A 19,538-nucleotide genomic window follows, 5' to 3' on the forward strand; every position below is an offset into this window, starting at 1 on the left:
TATATGATTTATAAATATATATTTATATATATTTATTTATAAAATAAAAACTATATATAATTTATAAATAAATATATATTGAATTTATTTTTAAATTATTTATTAATAAATATATATAATTTATATATAAATATATAAATATATATTTATAATATATGATATATATAATATATAATATAAACCTCCGGAAGATTAAATGCTCTTGGCAATCTTAGAGCCAATGAGATGAGTAGAGTGACACAAGGGAGTGTCATAAATCATTAAGATCCCTAATTAGCAATTCTCAGCATCATTTTCAGACTGTTTCTAGTTAAAAGTTTATAATGATATTCCTGCTGGGAAAATAAAACTCTGAGTCTTGTTAGAGGTAAAAAGTTTTCCATTTTGTGACCATCTGAACCTAAGTGGCGGCAAAGAAACAGATGAAGGAATTCAGTACCCCACCCCCAACCCCAGAGTGGATGCTACTGCCCAAAGCAGGGAAAATAAACCCCCAGAAAGATGTCCTGCCTCTTTGGTCCAAAATATTTCAGTCTGTAGCACCTTGAAAGCTGCGAAGGCCATTAGATATCATCCAGTCCCACGAGTTTCAAGTACTTAAGACATGGAGTCCTTTCGTCAAAAAATTTTTAATGGGAGAGTCCAACATACTCATAAAACAGGGGAGTCTTTGAGTGAAAACTGGAACTGGGGGGAGAAACCCATAGCAGCCTCCAAGACGCACCTGTGGAACCTTGGATGCCACAATATACAGACAGGAGAAGACAGCCGTGAGAAGTTATTTGGAGTCTGTAAGGATGATGTAAACAAAAGCCAACATACCCAACACGTCAGAGAAGCCCTAGACGCTGGGCAAACAAATGCACTTCCTACAACTTTCTGAATGACTAACACCTGGGAGAGGTATTATGGCAGTGACGGCATGGTGAGGAGAGCATGGCACCATAAATCTTCCTGGTGCACCAGCTTGCCTCCTGGCATTTCTGCTAACCGGATGCAGAGGATTCTGGAGGGAGATACTGCCAAGGGCTTTGTGCCAGTGTGGGGAGCTGACCCAGTACAGCCAAAGGGCACACACGTTGGCCTCTCGCACATTCTCATGTCCAAGGGACAATCTCCCAAAGGGTGCTCTGCTCTCCCCCTGGGGCAGCCTACCTTGGGCTGGGAGACGCGGTTCTCCTTCCCAAGGTGATCCACAATCCCGAAGATGCACAGTGGCCCAGCGAAGCCCAGCAGGTCGGCCAAGATGCGGAAAGTGCTGCTGAGGACCAGGCGTCTCCCGAAGGCGTGGCAGAGCGCCTGCCAGATGGCCCGGGCCCCCTGCGTGCTCTGCGAGTCCTTCTGCTGCCCAGAGAGAGCCCACGGCCAGGTCAGAAGGGCCGAGGGCCCGTTCACGGCAGGGCCCGGCCTCCTAGGGAGTCCCTGGCTCCTGCTGCCTGGGAAAACCCAGTGGCCACATTTGCTGCAAACAGGTGAACTCCAGGAAGAAATCACTGGGTCGCCAAGTGCACAGTTAGGTGGGCCCTATCAACACCAACATGGTCCAGACAGGGAAATTGAGGCCAGGTGCTCGATCAAGGTCACATAGCCGGTCAAGGACAATGTGATGAGCACAGCACTGCAATGAGGAAGTGGCATGGGGCACCCTCATTCATCACCACCTGTGACTGCATCTGCCTCAGTGTCTCCCCACTGTGCTAGTGCAGAGGCAGTGAAGGAACACGGGGCTGGGACTTGGGAGACTGGTTCTCCACTTACCGGCTGTGGCCTGGCTCTGGGCAGGGGCCTCCATTTCCATGACAGTGAGGTAGGGAGACCCCTGCCCGGCTCAGCTTATAGAGTTCTTGGAAGTTATCAGGCCACTAAATGCCACCCTTTAAAATGGGTGAAAATTCCCACCTTTCTAGTCACTGAGCTCTAGAAGGAAGAACATGGGACATGAGGGAATTCAGTGGGATCACTTCCCTTCTCAGGGCCTCAGTTTCCCCCTCTGGACAATGAGGGTGTTAGCTCAGATGACCTAAATTGTAAGGGCTGTTCTAGCTGTGACTGTCCTATGAATCTTTACTACTGGACTTGTCCCCGGTTCACTGTGTGACTTAGGGCATCCCTACCAGGGGCTTGACCTGATGCCTTCTGATGTCCCCATCTGTGACTCTGACCTGGAGGGAGGGGAATGGATGGTGTGGCAGGGCCCCCACTGACCGCTTGGGTGTCGAAGGCCTCACAGAGCCGCTGGTAGTTAGTGAGGGCCCTCATGGCAATGGGCAGCTTCCCAATGGCTCGGAGATCAATGGGCTTCTTGTGGGCAGTCTTGATGAAAGCATTCATCCACCAGTAGGTGCCTTTGGACAGCAGGTTCACGAAGGGCTGCAGGAAGCGCACCCCCAAGTCCTGTAGGTCCTCAGGGGGCTTCACCTCCCTTGGTGACTTGAAGAAGATATATCTCTGTGGGACACACAGGTCACTGGGGACAGGTAAATGCAACTTCTCACCCCTCTCCACTTTGCCCCAAGAAAGATCTGGGGTTGTAACATCCTATCCTTGACATTGTCCTTTAACATATGGGGCCATCTCTTGCCTATTCCCAGGAGAAGGATCACTTTGCACCTGTTGGCTACCAGTGCCAGAGCCTCCTGACTTATAACTCTTCCTTGAAGTCTACAGTGACTCCCCTTGGCTGGGTTGGATTGGGTTGAAGTTGGATTGGGGAAGAACAGAATCTCCCGTATACCATCCCATGTATCACAGACCTAACGACATGTCCAAGTTTCATGTTGGGTTTGCAGAACATGGAGTCATGCAAACCTTGGCTCAAATCCTGCCTCTTCCACTTACTAGCAAGATGTCTTTGGACAACTCTCATCTAAAAAGTTTCCCTGTCTCAAAAGTGGGTGGTAGTCACATCCCAGGGGTGCTGTGAGGGTCAGTGGAGGCAGGGAATGTAGTTGGCCTTTGTACCCTGTACATCACCAACTAAAACAGGGGCATCAGCGAAATGCAAATTCAAGTAACGAGCACTTCACACTCATCACCCCCATGGGGCTGGTTGCGTTGCTCGTTGGAGGCAGGAAGAGGATTTTCTGATGCATTACTGGTAGATTATAGTCTTTCTGGAAGGCAATCTGCAATACTGATTGAAATTTAAAATACACAGACCCTTTGAACTAGCAGCTCCACTCCCTGGACTCTCTCCCGCAGAAATAAAAGCAGTAATACATAAAGATATAAGTCTGTTTAATACACCATTATTTGGGAAGGCAGAAACTTGGCAATGAAGTGAAGGGCCATCATTTGGGTAATGGCTGAAGAAATAATTGCTCATCTACATGACGGAATATTATGCAGCCATTGAGAAAACTAAATTAGCCTCCAGACTTGGAGGGAGTCCTAAGAAAGATCCGGTGGGTGAGAAAAACAAGATGCAGAAAACTGTGTATAATATGATCCTATTTTTATAAAATGAATATTGAGAGGAAAAAGCTTTACTCTTATATGTGTTGAGAAAAAAGAACCTAAAATAGATACAAATATATGGTATTCTATTAATAAAACCAAGAGTGGAAGGGCACATGAGTTTGCTAATCTGGGTTACCTGGGGAAGGAAAGGTCCAGGGAGCGTAGCGTAGGGAGAGAGGAGAGAGGGAAAGGGGGCAAGCAAAAATGGTAATGAAACAAGACAAAAGACATGAGTGCAGCCACATTTACTCATTCAGGTATATGAGTAACTATATGAATCCATTAAAATAACTCCTCTCCCCCAAAACAATAACAACAACAACAACAGAGCTCAGAGAAGCCAGTACTTAAAGCTCTTTTCCCTCTCTGATCTTTCAACCTTGGCTAACACTTCCTATCGCTTCCATTCCCTCTGGGAGCTTGGGGGAGAGGGCAGCTGGACCAGATGGAATGTTCCTCTCGAACCTCTCCCACTGGTCTCCATCCCCCTTTGGGGGCAGCAAAGAGAGTCTGACTCCTTCTAGGGCTCGGCTGAGAAGCGGGGTGGGGGCCCACACCCAGGGGCAGGACACTGATCGGAAGCCCCACCCCGGCCGAGGTGGGTGCTGGGGTGGCCCCGGAGTGGCCTGCTTACCCTCACCCTGATGACATTGACCTCCACGAGCAGCAGCATCCCGTAGAGGATCACCAGCAGCCCCGTGAGGCAGAAGCGCAGCTGTGAGAAGCCGATCGAGTGGTCATAGAACTTGACGAACTTGATGGTCTTGGTGATGAAGGCCAGAGTCCAGTAGACTAGCAGGGCTGCAGGTGAGAGTACGTGTGTGGGTTCGCACGCGTATGCACTCATGTGTGTGCGAGGGTGTGGGAGAGAAGGGGAGAAAAGAAGTGTGTCAGGGAGGAGGCGTGTGTGTGGGTGAACGAGCCAACGTGATGGGTGTGAGTGCACATTTCTGAGTAAAGGACTGTGCGTGTGAATCTGTAAGTGTGTAATTCTGAGATGGTGTACGTACATTAAAACGTTCATGATGGGTATGTTCGAAACATTCATAATCTTGTAAGTCAAGCTGGTCAGCCAAATTTCCCCTTACAGTAATGAATGAATAAATTATTTTTTCAGTTTAACTAAGTTGTGGGCGCTGTGCCAAGTAAGCACTTTAAGTATTATCTCACGTATTCCTTACGATCGCCTTGCGAGGGGAGAACTGCCACCACCCGGACTGAAGAGACGAAGGAAGCCAGGCTCGGGTAAGTGATCGGTCAAGTGGTGGAACTGGGCCAGCCTGACCGGAGCCCGTGTCTGGAGGCTCCATCCCATAACGGTTTGATTGTGGGATTTCCAAGCTGGGAAGATCTTAAAGGTTCTTCAATCTGCTCTTTCATTTTATAGATGAGGCAACCGGGGCCCCAAAGAGGATGTGACCTGCCAAGCTCACTGCAAGCTTGAGTGCACCCAGTCGAGCCCACGACAGCACGATGACGCTCCTCGTGGAGCCTGGGGGACTGGGGAGTACAGACAGGTAAGTCACAGTTTCGTGAGGCAGTGAGCATAGCGGTTAGGGCAGGGCCCTGCGGCCGGATATATCTGGGCTCAGACCCTGCGCTTTTACAGCTATGTGACTGCTCATAAGTCATTTAACCCATCTGGGCCTCAGTCTCTTCACCCATAAAATGGAGATAAAAACAGTACTTCCTCCAAGGTTGTTGTGAGCGATGTAGGGAAAGCATTTGGCACAGTAGGTCTGGCACACAGTGGGTACTCTTTGGACATTAGCTGTTAATACTGCTATCATCTCCAGATTTCAGACCTGGGACCATAAATGTCAGAAGCTAATCTCTAAATTCTCACCACCACCACCTGCTAATAACCACTGCTAGCAGGCAGCAAGAGAAAGCATCGATAACTAGTCCCCCTTTTAGGAGACGTTTTAGCGAGGGGGGCTCCTTCCCCCTGCCTCCCTAGAGTCATATACAGACAAGGTCAGCCTAAATCCCCTAGAGCTCCTCTCTAGTGGGACCACAGAGAAGGAGACAACTTCACCCTGTCCTCCATCCCTAGGCGAGCCTGGTCACATGAATGCCAGGGCATCTCTTGGAGACCAAAGCTGGGGTCTGCCCCAGGCTCGGTCTGGGCTAGGAACTAGGCCAAGATGGTGCACTTGCCCAGGGAGGGACGAATGCCCTCTCTCAGGTCCCTGGGTGAGGGCATTAGGATAGAGGGCAGAAGGGTCTGCCTGCCTCTGGCTCAGGACTGGGACGATAATCCCCTCAGCTTGGTCCCGTCCCCAGGTCATAAGGATCACACAGCTGGAGGCCATCACGCTGCCTCCACGCCTACACTCCCCGACAGAACCCAAGCATCAACCTCTTTGGCCCTTCATGAGGGTCACCTACAGGGGCCCAGACTTGATAATATGCCTTACACGAGTCCTAACAGATGTGGCTTGATTTGCTCTTCATAACAACCTTGTGACATAGGCAGGGACTTACTATTCCTGTACAGATAGAGAAACTGAGGCACACAGAGGCCGAGTGTCATGTCCAAGGTCACGCAGGGAGTTAGTGGTAGACCCAAGACTAAGCCCCAGGGTCATTTCCCCACCGCCAGACATAGCAGCCCTCAACCAAAGCTTAGCGCTTGACTGAGAGAAAAACAGAAACGCATGGTGGTATGACACAGGGGCTGCTGGCAAGGTTCAGGCTCTGAATTCCCCTTACCCCTGTGTCGTGCTTTCCCTTCCCCACAACCCACCTATTACCGAGTTCTGTCCCCTTTACCTCCTAAACACCTGGGCCAGCTGGGTCACCATCCTATCTCTTGGGGGGCTGCCATCATATCTCCCCTTGAGAGGCTTCCCATGGTTTCCCCACTTTCCCTCTTGCCCGCCTCCAGTCTAGCCTCTATAAAGCAATAAATCTGATCAAATATATTCTCATGCACCCATGTTCTTACAGCATTATTCACAAGAGCCAAAAGGTGGAAGAAACCCACGTGACCACTGATGGATGAATGGATAAGCAAAATGCAGTAGATCCATACAATGGGATATTACTCAGCCTTAAAAAGAAAGGATATTCTCACACATGCTACAACACGGGGGACCCTTGAGGGCACTAGATTAAGTGAAATAAGCCAGTGAAAAAGGACAAAATAGTGTATGATTTCGTTTATATAAGGCACCTAGAGTAGTCACGCTCATAGAGACAGGAAGTAGAATGGTAGTTTTTAGGGGTCGAGGGGAGAGAGGAGAACAGGGAGTTATTGTTTGGTGGACACAGAGTTTCAGTCTGGGAAGATGACAAGTTTTAGAGATAGGTAGTTTGGAAGGATGGTGGTGATGGTTGCACAAAAATGTGAATGTATTTAATGGCACTGAACTGTGCATTTAAAAGTGGTTAAAATGGTAAATTTTATGTTATGTATAAGTCACACACACACACACACACACACACACACACACACACACACCCTAATCCTCAAAGCCCATGGGATAAAAATCAGTGCTTATGGTGGGGCCGTTGGGGCTCTGACTGGTACGGTCCCCATCTGCCACTCCAGGTTTCAAAGTTCAGCTCTCTTCTGCTCTCTGCATTCCAGCCCCTGGTTTTCTTCCAGATTTCCTAACGTGCTTCTCCTGCCTGAGGGCCTTTGTGCATGCTGTTCCTTCTACCTGCAACATTCTCTTCTCCCTTCTCTCAGTAGTTCCTCTTACCTATCCTCCAGTTCCCAGCTCCAATGTGACTTCTTCACAGAACATTTCCTTGATCTCTTCTGGGGCCTCAGGACCAAGGTTATTTTGTGGGACAATGTAAGCCACATCAGGGTTCACCTTTCTCCAGGACTCTGGCCCTGTGACCAGACAGGAGTCTTCTCAGAGGGCCAGCTGTCCTCCAATACCCACTGCCCTCAATCCCTTCAGTTCATAGGGTGCATCGTCTCTGCTTTTACGTGCTCTAGAATTTCTGGCTCTGCAGAGCAAAACTCTAACAAAGGGGAGTAGAGGAAGTTAGTCCTTATTCTTTGGAGAAAGAATGGTCCATCTGTGGGTGGTAATTTGTGCTTTAAAGAAAGAACATTGCGTACTTTCCAGAGAATGAGAAAATGAACGTGCCAGATGCCCAGACAGGTTGTTTCTAGGGGCACTGGTCAGCCAGGCCCTGGGGTTCATAGGGGTTCTCTGTACAGGAGGAGCTGCTGCAGAAGTTTCAGGAGAGGGAGGCTCTCTGATGTCTGCACCGATCCTTTCTCTCTCTCAACTTGCAGCTCCCTAGTCCCCCAGCCACACTCTCATCGATTCACCCAAATCCCTTCCGCCGCTCACGACACCGCGCTGTCTCTGGCTTAGCACAGTATTCCAGACTCCAGATGTCAATTAGATGTTGTGACTCCTAAAAATCATAGCCTGACTTAATGATACACAGTCTGACCACAGCCCAACAGCCAGATGTACAGCCCTGACCTTAGACACGCAGACAGAGCCAAACACAGAGGCAGACCTCCAGATTTAGACCTTTGGCCCAAGCAGTCTGAAGATCCTTAGACACACAGTCTCAGAAGCAGTTAAGAGCCTGCTTGGGTGCCAGACTCCTGGGATCTAAACCTGGCTCTGCCCCTTGACTAGCTGGGGAGACTAGTGTAAAACACTTACCCTCTGGGTCTTAGTTTCCTATTGTGTAAAGGACATAGGTGTGGTATCGAACTCATAATGTTGTTGTAAGGATTAAAGGAGCTAACATGTGTAAAATGCTTAGGGGCATGCCTGACACATAGCAAGTGTTAAACGGATGCTTGCTGTTGTTCTTTATGACCTCTCTGAGTTCAGTGTCCACATCTGTAGAATGGGGATAGCAACGGTCCCAATATGGAGACTGTGGAGATCCAGGGAGATAGTGCACGCCAGGAGCTTAGCACCACGCCTGGCACACACTACGTGCTCAGTAAACATCAACGTTCATTGCTGTTGTTTCTGCCTGGACCCCAGCCACACAGAGTCAGGAGGTCTAAGTAGCCACTCCTTCTTGAATCTTTCTAAATGCTCACAAACTACAGGCTCTGGTCCTGGGGTCTTTCTTTTCTCTCTCCAGGCAACCTCAGCCAGGCTCAAGCTTTCGATGCCACCTATAAGCCCCTGACCTCTGAATGTCTGTCTCCAGTCCTGACCTCCCCCGCGTGCCTGACTCATTTCTCTAACTGCCCACTTGACACTTGAGTTGGTTGTCTCAAATTCCACATGTCCCAACCCACCTCCCCACCGCCAACTCCCCAAATCCCGACCCATGCTCCTTTGCCATGTCCATTATTACTAACGTCCTCTGCCCAGGCGCTCACACCCAAAGCCTAGGCAGCTTCCCTATTCCTCTCCTGGCCCCTGACTTCATCTCCTACCATTCTTCCCCTTTCTTGGCTTTGCCCACACTGGCCTATTTGCCAAATTCGTTCCTACCAGAAGGCCTTTGCACTTGCTGTTCCAAAGCATGGAAAATTCTTCACTGAAATAAATGCACGCTCACTCTGAGATCCTTCCTGACCGCCCTCTATAGACAGCGACTTTGCCATCACTCTCAAAGCCTTGACCAGCTTTATTTTCTTTATAACATCTTTTCTACCTATTTGTTTATTCACTGTCTTTGCTTGCTGGTGCTCTCCCACCAGAAGGCAGGGATTTTTTCTTCCCCACTTCTGAACCTCTAGCTACCTAGAACAGTGTCTGGAACACAGTAAATGTTCAGTAAACCTTATCTGGAGGAATGAATGAAGGTAACTATCCCTCTCCTACCCCTCCCACGCCCCTACCTATCAGCAGCTTGGGGAAGTTGGAGGTCTCGATGTTGTGATAGTAGACCACGGAGGTGACAGCGGCCATGAACGCCATCCCAGCTGGCATGTACAGGTGGAGATGGCGGGATTCGGTCACCCTGAGATGGGGGAGAGGGAGAGAGAAAGAGAGAGAAATTGGAGGTGGATGTGCCAAGTCCCCTAACAGGATAGCCCAGGCCCTGTGCGTAGGGCTCAGCACACAGTAGGGCCTCTGGATCACATGCACAGCTCCACTCCCTATATTGGCAGCTTTGCCTAGCCCAAACATACCGCAAGCATGTCCACTAGTTAGGGGTCCAGGAGTCCACACGATGATGCTATGTGGGCTCAGTGTCCAGACTTTGGAACTCACGGCCTTCTCTTCTGGGTTCGTGCTTACAGAACCCGACACGGGGAAGCCGGCCTTGGCAGTCTCAGCTGCAGAGCCTCCACCCTGGGACCACCTCTCTGGGAGTGAACACCGCTGGGTTTCTGTCCCTGGGGTCCCTGTCCCTGGGGTCCCTTGGGCAGTACAGGGGCCTGCCCACCACAACTCTCTCAGTGACAGCCCCACTTCCCATGAGCAGTGTAAGTCAGCCCTGGCACCTGGCCCCAGGTGGTGTAACGACAACACTGGTAATCAATATTTATTGAGCATTTACCCTGTGTCAGGCACTGTTCTAAGCATGTGATATATAGGAACTCACTTAATCTTCATGAAATCCCATGAAGTTGGTATTCTTAGTCTCCTCATTTACAGTTTCCTACAGAAAACAAAACTCACATTGCTCGGACTGGGACCAAAGGTCCAGGTGATTGGCCTCAAACCACTTTTTCAGCACTGCCCAGCCTGCTCTTCCTGCTGAAGCCATTTTGGGCCCCCTCCATTCGCAGAAGGCCCCCCCTCCAATCTCCTGCCTCAGGGATACCTTGCTTGCATCGCTCTTTCTATCCAGTATGCCAAGCATCCCTGCCCTGGAGCATCCCTCAAGGAGCTGGCAGTAGGGAGGGGCAACCATGCTCGAGCTAACTGTCTAACTAGGCGTCTAAGGAAGTGATATTGCAGATGGACTGAAGGCTGAGAGCACAAGGAGCAGGTAGGCAACTAAGGAAAACTGCACAGGGGAGGTGGCACCAGGCTGGACTTCGAAGGATGAACAAGAGTTCAGCAGAGAAGGAGGGAGGACATGGGGAGAGCCATGTGGGGGCCCTAAGTAGTCTGGTACGACTAGCATATAGGTGTAGAGGCACTACGGGCTGTTTATCAGATAACATGTTCCCTTTCTGCTTTGCTAAGAGAATAAGTTTGTTCTAGCAACAATGTGCCCAGCCCTAGGGAATGAGGGTGATTGGTTCAAGCAGCCAGGCAATTCCACACCCCTTTGCCAGTGACTGATCTAAGGGTGCCCATATAATTCAATTCTGGCCAATGAGATGCAAAGGAAAGCCTGCAGAGGATGATATCCTGCATAAAAAAGAGGCATGTGGGAGCATGTCTCCTTTGCCCTTGCCTTCCTCCCTAAGTGATACCTGGAGCTAGGCAGCCATCTTGCAACCATGGGGAAAGATATGGCAGACACACAGAAAGATGGGAAGAGGCTGGGTCCCTGATGACATCACTAAGTCCCCAAACCAACTAGAGAGACAACCTCTAAATTTCTTGTTAAATGAGACCATAAATGATGATATTCTTTGAACCTTAACTGGTGGATATTCTCAGCAAAAGACTTATACAGGAGATACAAGGCAATCAGTCACTCGTGGGGGTCACTGGGAGCAGCCAACACCCTGTGTGGGGGTCTTCAAAACTCCTGCCTTTGTACTCCTTGAAGTAAGTTTTTGAAAAACTCTATACTCCCTCACACATTTTTAAGTGACATCTTAAATGTTATATCATAAGTCTGAATAAATTCATGTTTTGCAATAGGAGGTAGAAATGATAAACATTTGATATAATTAAATAAGATGAAGAATAACCAGAATTGAAATAAATGTTTCATGACATGACTTAACAAAATAGACTTCGGCTGTTTTACAGAATAATAGGCACTAAATTAGGTGAGATATTAGGTAAAAGTTTTAGGTACGGGCTTTTTCCAGTGTATGGTGATCTAGGAAAACATTCTAGTTACATTGCTAAAAACAGTGTTTCCTCTCTAACTTGTACTGCTTTGGTTGTTCTAAATTCAGAGCATCACACAAAAATAATACCCAAAGGAAGAAAGGAAACCTATAAATTTTAAGATGCCTTAATCACTAAATGAGGCTTATCCTAAACCAAACTAGAGTTTGAAGACCACTGCTTTAACTAGCCACCACTGCCTCCTGCCCTTACACTTCCAAGTAGGTCTGTGCACCCAGGCCAGGGAGGACTGGGGGTGCCAAAGGGCAGGATCTGTGCCTTCTCTTCCTGTCTGCTCCCATCCTATGCCCTTTCTTCATTCTTGCCTGCCCAGGGGGTGTGTCCCTGCAGATGGAGGCCAACAAAGACCAGGTGACAAGTGTCCGGTTCAAGAGCCAACCTCCCTGCTGGGGAGGAAATTGCAGTCGGCACTGAGCTGGGGGAGATATGGGATACAGATGCAGCCCCCCCTCCCGCCCCAGGAGGGCTGCTGATGCAGGCAGGAGGGAGTCCCTGACCCGATTCATTCCAGTCTCCCACGTTCTGGGAATGTTCTATCTGCCCAGGGCTCTGCCATTCCCTTTCTGCACCCCGTCTGTGCTCTAATTTCATCCTCCATGGCCCTGTGAAGTGGGCAAGGCACAGATGATGATGAGATCACTTCACAGGTAGAGAAAGTAAGGCTCAGAAAGCCTGAGTGGCTGGTCCAAAGTCCTAGAGCTGGTAGGTAGCAGAAGCCCGGCAGATGACCCAGCTCTACCTTCTCCACGGCAGGGTGTTTTCCTCTCTGCCACCCCACTAATTCTAACTCAGCGAGAATTTCTGGCCGAAGGACTCCTAGACATCCTTTCCCTTTTGAGCGTCTGTGCTGCTTTAGGGAAGGGGTGTCCAGATGGGGGTGGGAGGTGGACTTGTCACCTGCTAGTTATGTGGCAGCATGCACTCTGGTCTTCTTGCTGGTCTGGGGGACTTGGATAAGCAGGAGGAGCCCCAAGCAAGCAAAGATTACTGCTGGAGCAGCAAGCAGGGACACTGGCCGTGGGAGGCTGAGAGAGTGTGTGTGGGCGGGGGGATCCCATCCCCCTCTGGCCAGCTGGCGGGAGTGGAAACTGGGCACAGTCTGATTCCTGCTCAGAGTGGCTGGACCTCGGATATGTTAGCCAAATGCCCTCCACCCCCCCCACCCCCTCACCCAGGCAGTCACTGAGCCTTCCTCCGTGAGATGGCGGCTTTGTCTCCTCATTCTCCGTACCCCCACTGCTGACACGCCGTTTCCGGCTGCGGTTATCTCTCACCTAGACTACTGCAATCAGCTCCTAAGTGCTGTTTCTACCTCCAGCCTCTCCCTACCTCCAGCCTGCCCTGGACACCCCCTCGTGCTACACAGACCATGGGTCTCTTCTGTTCCAAACTGCGGACAAAATTCAACCCAGACACAGCCTGGCATTCGAAGCCCTTCTAGAGATGCCCCCAACCCCATCTCCAGGTCCCAGCCCCCATCACTCCCCTGCATGTGTTTCATGCTCCAGCCCCCAGGAGCTGTCCCCACTCCAACCTGCTTTCCTTCCTACGCCTTTATTCCTCCTCCCTCCTGCCTTCCTGGCCCTCCCTCTCTGGACACCTCCTCTGCTGTCAGAACCCTTGTCATCCATCCAGACTCAGCTCAGAAGCCCCCTCAACCATGAAGCTTGGCCAGCCCTGCCTTCCTGTCTCCCCCCGCCAGAGTTCTTGCTTGGACCATTATTTCACATATGCTCTTACAGAGCCAATAAATGTCTGCGGAGCTTTGTTGTGTGCCTTGCGCTATAAGGACAAAGATGAATAAAACCCAACTCTGAGGCCTTTCTCACTCAGGGGGAAAGAGTTTTGTAAATAAACATAAACTTTAAATACGGTATGATCTGTGCGGTGGCAGGGGTGTGGAAAGTGTGCTGTGAGGCCCAGAGGAAAGATGGGTGAGGGGAGGCCTTGGCAATGAGGCTAGAGACGGTGGGGGGAGGCTGACTGTGAGGACCCCAGATGCCAGGCTGAGCACCTGGGACCCTGAAAACAACTGGGAACCATGGAAAGGTCTTAAGCAAGATTGGTTTTTATTCTTTCCAAGAAGGTAACTCCCGGAGCTGGGGCACCCTAAGAAGTTCTAGGATTGTTTCACTGGGTCTTGGCATGAGATCCGTATTCCCTCTGCCCTGCTGCACTGAGGCCAGGGCCCGGGTCTCACCTGCGTCCAGCACCGAGCACAGACAGCCTGGCACACGGGACATGCTGGGTCAATAGTTGCCGGATTTACGAGCAAACGTTACTGCTTCGTGGAATGCAGGTGAGCTGGGGTCTCCCCTGGCCTTCCAGGAAGCACCCTGGGGTCGACCGACCCTCCTGAGACACTCACCCATCAGACAGGATGCCCTCGGCGATTTCACACACCAGGACAAAGAGCAGCATGAAGGTCAGGATCCAGCGCAGGTTGTGCCCGGGGAAGTGGAGCCACGTGCTGTGGTGGATGTGCACCTTAGAGCTTTGGCTGCCCCATCCTGCAACGAGACACAGGAAGAGGGGGGACGCTTGGCTCTCTGGGAAGGGGCGCATGAACCCCAGGAGGATGCTTAGGTGTAGGGTCCAGGGTCCACCGTGGGGAGTGTAGCCATTTGTACGCCTGTGCATGAGAACTCCTGGGTCTGGTGCATGCGACCCAAGTGTCCAAGCTTGAAGCCTGGAACCATCCAGGCCCACCTACGCAAGTACTCACTTTATACGCAGACCTCTCGTGCAACAAATTATCGTGTGAGTAAACCATTTGTTTGAGAACAGAAGTGTAAATATTGATACAATTTTTGATACACATATAAGCATAAGTTACATAGGCTTCCTCCCAATTTCTAATTGTTTATCTTTGCCAGTAACTACTAGCATCTCTGCCTGGGCAGCATCCTTCCCCTTTTAATTTTGTGACAATCTTTCCTTTCTTCCCAAAAGCTGAATAAGAATTTTAAAATTTGTTGTTGTTTTTTTTCTTAATTAGAGTGAATTAACAAGTTTTGCAGAGACGGGGAACACCCTATGAGTTGACAGAGCTCTAGCCAGCTTGGAAAACGCAAGATCTGAAAGACAGATGAGGGGACCCCAGTGAAGAGGCATGTCCGATGGTCCTGACAGTGGTGTCCAACTTTGCAGACGGCTTTCAGGCAGGGACGCTGACCCAGGTGGGGTAGCAGAGGAAGGGGACCAAGGCCCTAGTTCCCGCCTCTCCTCGTCCAGGGCGCGCGGGACGTGAGGAGCTACTGACCATTGTCTGGCTCAGCCCCAGGAAACACAGGGGTGCACAGGGCCTCCATCCCGGCTTCTGAGGCCAGGCTGCGCTCCTCCTGGGCCCAGCTTCGGCTGACAGGAAGGGTGCCTTGGGGCAAGGATGTCCTGGCTCCCTACACAGCACTCCTGGGGGTACAGCCCGAGGCCCTCCCGACCTTTCCAGCGCCTGCAGAAACCTGCGCTTTTCCGGTTCTCCATTTCAGCTTTGGCTCTGCGGTAGAAAACTTGGGGGTTCCCTGGGTCCGGAGCGTCCGCTGTGTTTGGTGTGGGTTCGGGGGCACCTCGGGGTGAGGGGATGGGCGGGGGTGCGAGTGCGGGGGCCGCAGGGTAGAACACAGAGCAGGGGACCCCGGGAGGGAGGCGAGCGGCGGTCGCGGGGCCGGAGGGGGACAGAGAGCAGTGCGGCGCGCGGCGCCTCCTCCTCCTCCTCCCTCCCCGCCTGTGCCCCCCCTCCTCCCCCGCTCCCGGCGCGCTCACCGATGAAGAGGATGGGGAAAGTGATGAAGAGCAGGAAGACGTGCGGCACCACGTTGAGCGCGTCCACGAAGCANGGGGGGGGCGGCCGGGAGCCGGAGGGGCCGGGGCGCGCGGGGCCCCCGCGTTCCAGCTGTGGCGGCCCGCGTGCCCAGATGTGCTTGGGGGCGCTTTGAGTGCCCCGCTGAGCGCGTGTGCTGGAGGAGAGACGGAAGGCAGACTGGGTGGGTGGGCATGCTCGAGTCTGCGTGGGAGGCGGTGGGCAGAAGATAGGAGGGTCCGAGTGGGTCCCGAGTGGGCGCGTTCGGATCTGGAGGGCGAGCTCACTGCCTCGGGGCGGAGAAGTGGGCTCACCTGGGCTTGGCGAGGGTGGGTGTCGTTAGGTCAGAGGGTCCTAGTGCGGGCAGAGTGGAGCAAGCCCTCACCCCACATGGATAAGAAAAACAGTGAAGATCATTCCCTTGGGGAACACTTGGCATTTTTTTCAAAAGTGGCCCCACGCGCGGAGCGCTTATAGGTGCTTTGCGGTGTATGCAGCGCTTTCACAAAGGGGATCTCTCAACACTCCCGTTAAGTACAGGTTATAATTTCTCCCGTATTTCTGATGAGGCAGTTGAGGCTCAGGGAGGTTACCTGATTCAAGGTCTCACTGCCAACAAGTGGGGAAGCATAACTGAACCCAATTCCTCAGATCCCCTCTTTCACCCCCCCCCCACCCATTTCCCTCAGGCATGCCTCTAATACATTAGAACATTCCAGCGACCCATTCCAGCTGAATGGGTAGAATAGGTCCCTGCCCAAGGCTGAAAAAGAGGCATTTAGGGAATTAAATCCAGGAAAAGCAATGGGAGGCAGCCAGGAGGGGTGGAAAAAGAGAATGTCACCCTCAGCTGTATTCTTAATCTGATACCAACAGGATTGAGGAGTGGAAGGACCTGATGGAATTATAAAGATAATGTAATGAACTCTTACACCTTTGGAGACATTCTCACAGGTCCCTGGCCAAGAAAAAAAAGTTTACATCCGAAGAAAGAAGGGAAAACGGGATTTTAGATTGGATTTTAGAAGAATGCCTTGAGTTAGGGATATGGAGAATAAATACACATGTTCTCAGGAGGGGTAGGGGAACACCAAGGGAAGCTCTTTTCAGCCCATGTCCCTAGGAGCTTCTCAGAGCCTGTTCTGAGGCTGCTTTGAGGCTCCTAGCCTTTACAGGATGCTGTCAGGCAAGGTCTCAGCTCTGCCTCAGGTTCTGGGAGAGGGGAGAGCAGAACCAGTCACTCTGGCAAAGGACAGGTGGGGTTGGGTGAACAGCCTGAGAAGAGCGGAGCTCAGGGTCCGAAGGCCTCTTTTAGTCTCTGACTCCAGAATGTCTTTGAAGCCGCAAGATGTTTCCTCCAGTATCCACCGAAATAATGAAAACGTGGTGGCAGTGAATTGTCCAGCACCCCAGCGGGAGTTAATCAATCTGGGTGATACAGCCTCTGCAAAGGTGATTGCTGAATCTGTGTAGACAAGTGGGAAGAAGTTATGAGATAATGTCAGGTGAAAAACGAGGAAACAAAATTTTGTGTTTCCTGTGATTATAGCCCCATGAAATATGTACGTTCGAAGGCAAGTCTGCAGGGGGCGCTCAGAAACGAAAATGGCTGCTGCCCTGGAGCAGAGCGCGGGGTATGGAAGCCACCGCTGCCGAGTTAGTACCACCGTTCTTACCATTCTCTTTCTGTAAGAACGAGACGACCGCGGTTCAGAGAGATGAGAGGATGTGCCCACGGTCCCCTAATAAGATTTTTCTTTTTAAGTTTTGTTGTTCCAAGTTTTTTCTTCAGACTTTCTGCGAGGCTGCCATTTTATTTTTGTAGCAGCAATTTCAGTTTTCACACTTTCAGGAATGCTATTTTTCCTCTTAGTGGTGATAATCTATGTATTTTAAAAGAAAAGTCCCCAATCCTGGCTCTACCACTACGAGTTTGTGTGATGTGGGACAAGTGATTATTCTGGGCATCAAGTTCCTCCTTCCTAAATGAGGAAGATAATCATACACACCCCAGAGGAGTGAAATGAAATCCGAGGTATCAATATGCCTTGTAAACCAGGAAGATAGTCCAGGCTACTTCATTCTCTGGGGGCCCACACCTGGGACACCCTTATTCACTGCAGCTCATCTAATGGTCTCTCCTTTCCTTGACATTCAACTTGGCACAACACACACATTTTGCTCTTCCAGGACATTTGACATAAACAAAAGGCCAGGTTCAACCCAAGCTGGACCCACGTGTAAAGGACTTAAGGGATCATCAGCTGGGACTAAGAGTGTGAGGTCTGGAGACTGGAGGGAGCACCATGTTTGCTATCTCTAGCGCAAACCTGCTGTGTGACTGTGACCAAATTCCAACCTTCCTATACCTAGCTTTATAGAGAGGATACTCCTCACACTGCCCACCATGTGGGCACAGGCTTTGACACAGGCTTTGACACAGGCTTTGACACAGCAATTGTCTGGAGTGCACAAGTGTGGAGTCAGGTGCACAAGGAGGCATGGAAGGACTTCTGCTGTAGCACATATTATAATCTTGGAAACAATTCAAATGTTCATCACCAAACGAAAAACACGGTAATATCCATACTGTGGAATAATGAGATAGTACAGAGAATAAAGTAGGGTTATATATCCTGACATGGAAATATGTCCAAGGCATAGATGCAGAGCAGCCTGTCTAGCATGAAACCATTTATTTCTACAACAGGAGACACAGAGCTACACGTGTCTCTGTTGGGAGGCGCTGGGTCTCATGCTTTCCCACTTTGGACAAGCCAGAATGCTTCTGATGCAGGGGACCAGAAGAGGGGCAGGCACCAAAGAGCTAGCTCTGAGCAAAGGTATTCCCCCTTTGAGAATTCTCAGCCTTCCTCCCTCCGGCAACATGGAAAACCTGGGATGGCGCTCAGAGACCTGGATTCTTGCGCCCACGTGTCTACTGGGTGGGTGTGGCCGCAGGCAGGGCTCCTCCCTTCCTTTGTGCAGGGAAAGGGTTGGAGCAAACCTTCAGAAAAACTCCCTTCTGGCCCCATATCGTTCAGGCTTTAGTGCTCTGCCTTTTTTTTTTTTTTTTAAGATTTTATTTATTTATTAGAGAGAGAGAGACAGCCAGAGAGAGAGGGAACACAAGCAGGGGGAGTGGGAGAGGGAGAAGCAGGCTCATAGCAGAGGAGCCTGATGTGGGGCTCGATCCCATAACGCTGGTATCACGCCCTGAGCCGAAGGCAAGCGCTTAACCGCTGTGCCACCCAGGCGCCCCAATTTTTTTTTTAGATTTATTTATTTATTTGAGAGAGAGAGCGGGGGGAGGGACAGAAGGAGAGGGAGACAACAGATTCCAGGCTGAGATTGGAGCCTGAGGTGGGGCTTGATCCCAGGACCCTGAAATCCTGACCTGAGCAGAAATCAAAAGTTGGGGGCTTAACTGACTGAGCCACCCAGGTGCTCCTGTGCTCTGTCTTTATCTGGTTAGCCAGGTGTGTCAGTGACCATGGCAGAGGGGGTCATCAGGATGATAACGGTGACATAATAGAGTGGGGTGATAGTTCAAGAAATTAACTCTTTTAATAACCCCAATCAACAGTAAGCTGATTAAAAACAAACAAAAACAAAAATTATGGTATCATCCATACTATGCAACAAGTATGGAGAATAAAGTCGGCGTATCTGTATAGACCCGAGAAGATGCCATCTCCACTAGATGCCCCCCACCCCCCGCCCCGGGCTTCAGGCAGGTGACTGTGAAACTGGGGCCAAGTGGAAAGCAGACAATTGCTGTGCCAAAGCCTGTGTCCAGGGGGAGCTTAGAAGACTGTAAAATCACTAAAAAGAAAGAACTGAATTATAGACAAACTGTGATGGCTGGAACCTGGAAGGGAAAGTTCATGTTCACTTTTCGGTCTACATCCTGCTCTATTATCAAGAGGAGGGAAGGGGAGGGAGTTCTCGAGAACAAACCTGTGCCCACTCTCCCTGCCTGCCTGCTGTGCCTGTGTGTATTGGGCAGGGCAGGGGGTGGGGAAGGTACCCAGCAAGGGAAAGGCTGTGTGTAGGTTGTGCCAGAAAATCCACGCCAGGACTATTTTGAAGAAAAGTTCCCTTGCCCCAAGGCCAGGCCACCTGAGTGACAGAGGCAGGGGAACCTCAGCCATACTGGCATGGGTGTTTGCTGCAGAAACTGGATGGAGCCTCCCCAAGTGTCTTGGCACCACATAACTTGGGAGGTGTGGAAGAAACTTCAAGAAAGCCCCATGTTAACGTTTTCTGCTGGCCTGGTGGAGCGGGGGCTTGAAATAGAAATTCAGTCAAGTTCTTGTTCTTGCCCACTGAAGGTTTGGTCC

General features: G+C 50.6%; 1 protein-coding gene across 8 annotated transcripts in view; it reads right to left on the reverse strand.

Annotated features, from left to right (window-relative positions):
- The window catches only part of ABCC8 (ATP binding cassette subfamily C member 8), a 73,370-nt gene extending 58,145 nt beyond the window's left edge, over positions 1-15,225 (reverse strand). For 4 of the 8 annotated variants that reach the window (XM_034645777.1, XM_034645781.1, XM_034645779.1 and 1 more), the window contains exons 1-6: positions 15,159-15,225; positions 13,765-13,906; positions 9,251-9,372; positions 4,094-4,260; positions 2,206-2,448; positions 1,156-1,344 (exon numbers count right to left, since the gene is read on the reverse strand). In XM_034645777.1, coding sequence (XP_034501668.1) covers positions 1,156-1,344; positions 2,206-2,448; positions 4,094-4,260; positions 9,251-9,372; positions 13,765-13,817 — 774 coding nt within the window. In that variant the 5' untranslated portion in view covers positions 13,818-13,906; positions 15,159-15,225. Of the gene's footprint in view, positions 1-1,155; positions 1,345-2,205; positions 2,449-4,093; positions 4,261-9,250; positions 9,373-13,764; positions 13,907-14,836; positions 14,856-15,158 lie in introns of those variants that run through there. The other 4 variants (XM_034645778.1, XM_034645776.1, XM_034645783.1 and 1 more) reach the window with 4 other exon arrangements.
- Positions 15,226-19,538: the final 4,313 nt, after the last annotated feature.

Source organism: Ailuropoda melanoleuca, chromosome 16, assembly GCF_002007445.2.
Source record: "Ailuropoda melanoleuca isolate Jingjing chromosome 16, ASM200744v2, whole genome shotgun sequence".
In the NCBI taxonomy this organism is placed as follows: Eukaryota; Metazoa; Chordata; class Mammalia; order Carnivora; family Ursidae; genus Ailuropoda; species Ailuropoda melanoleuca.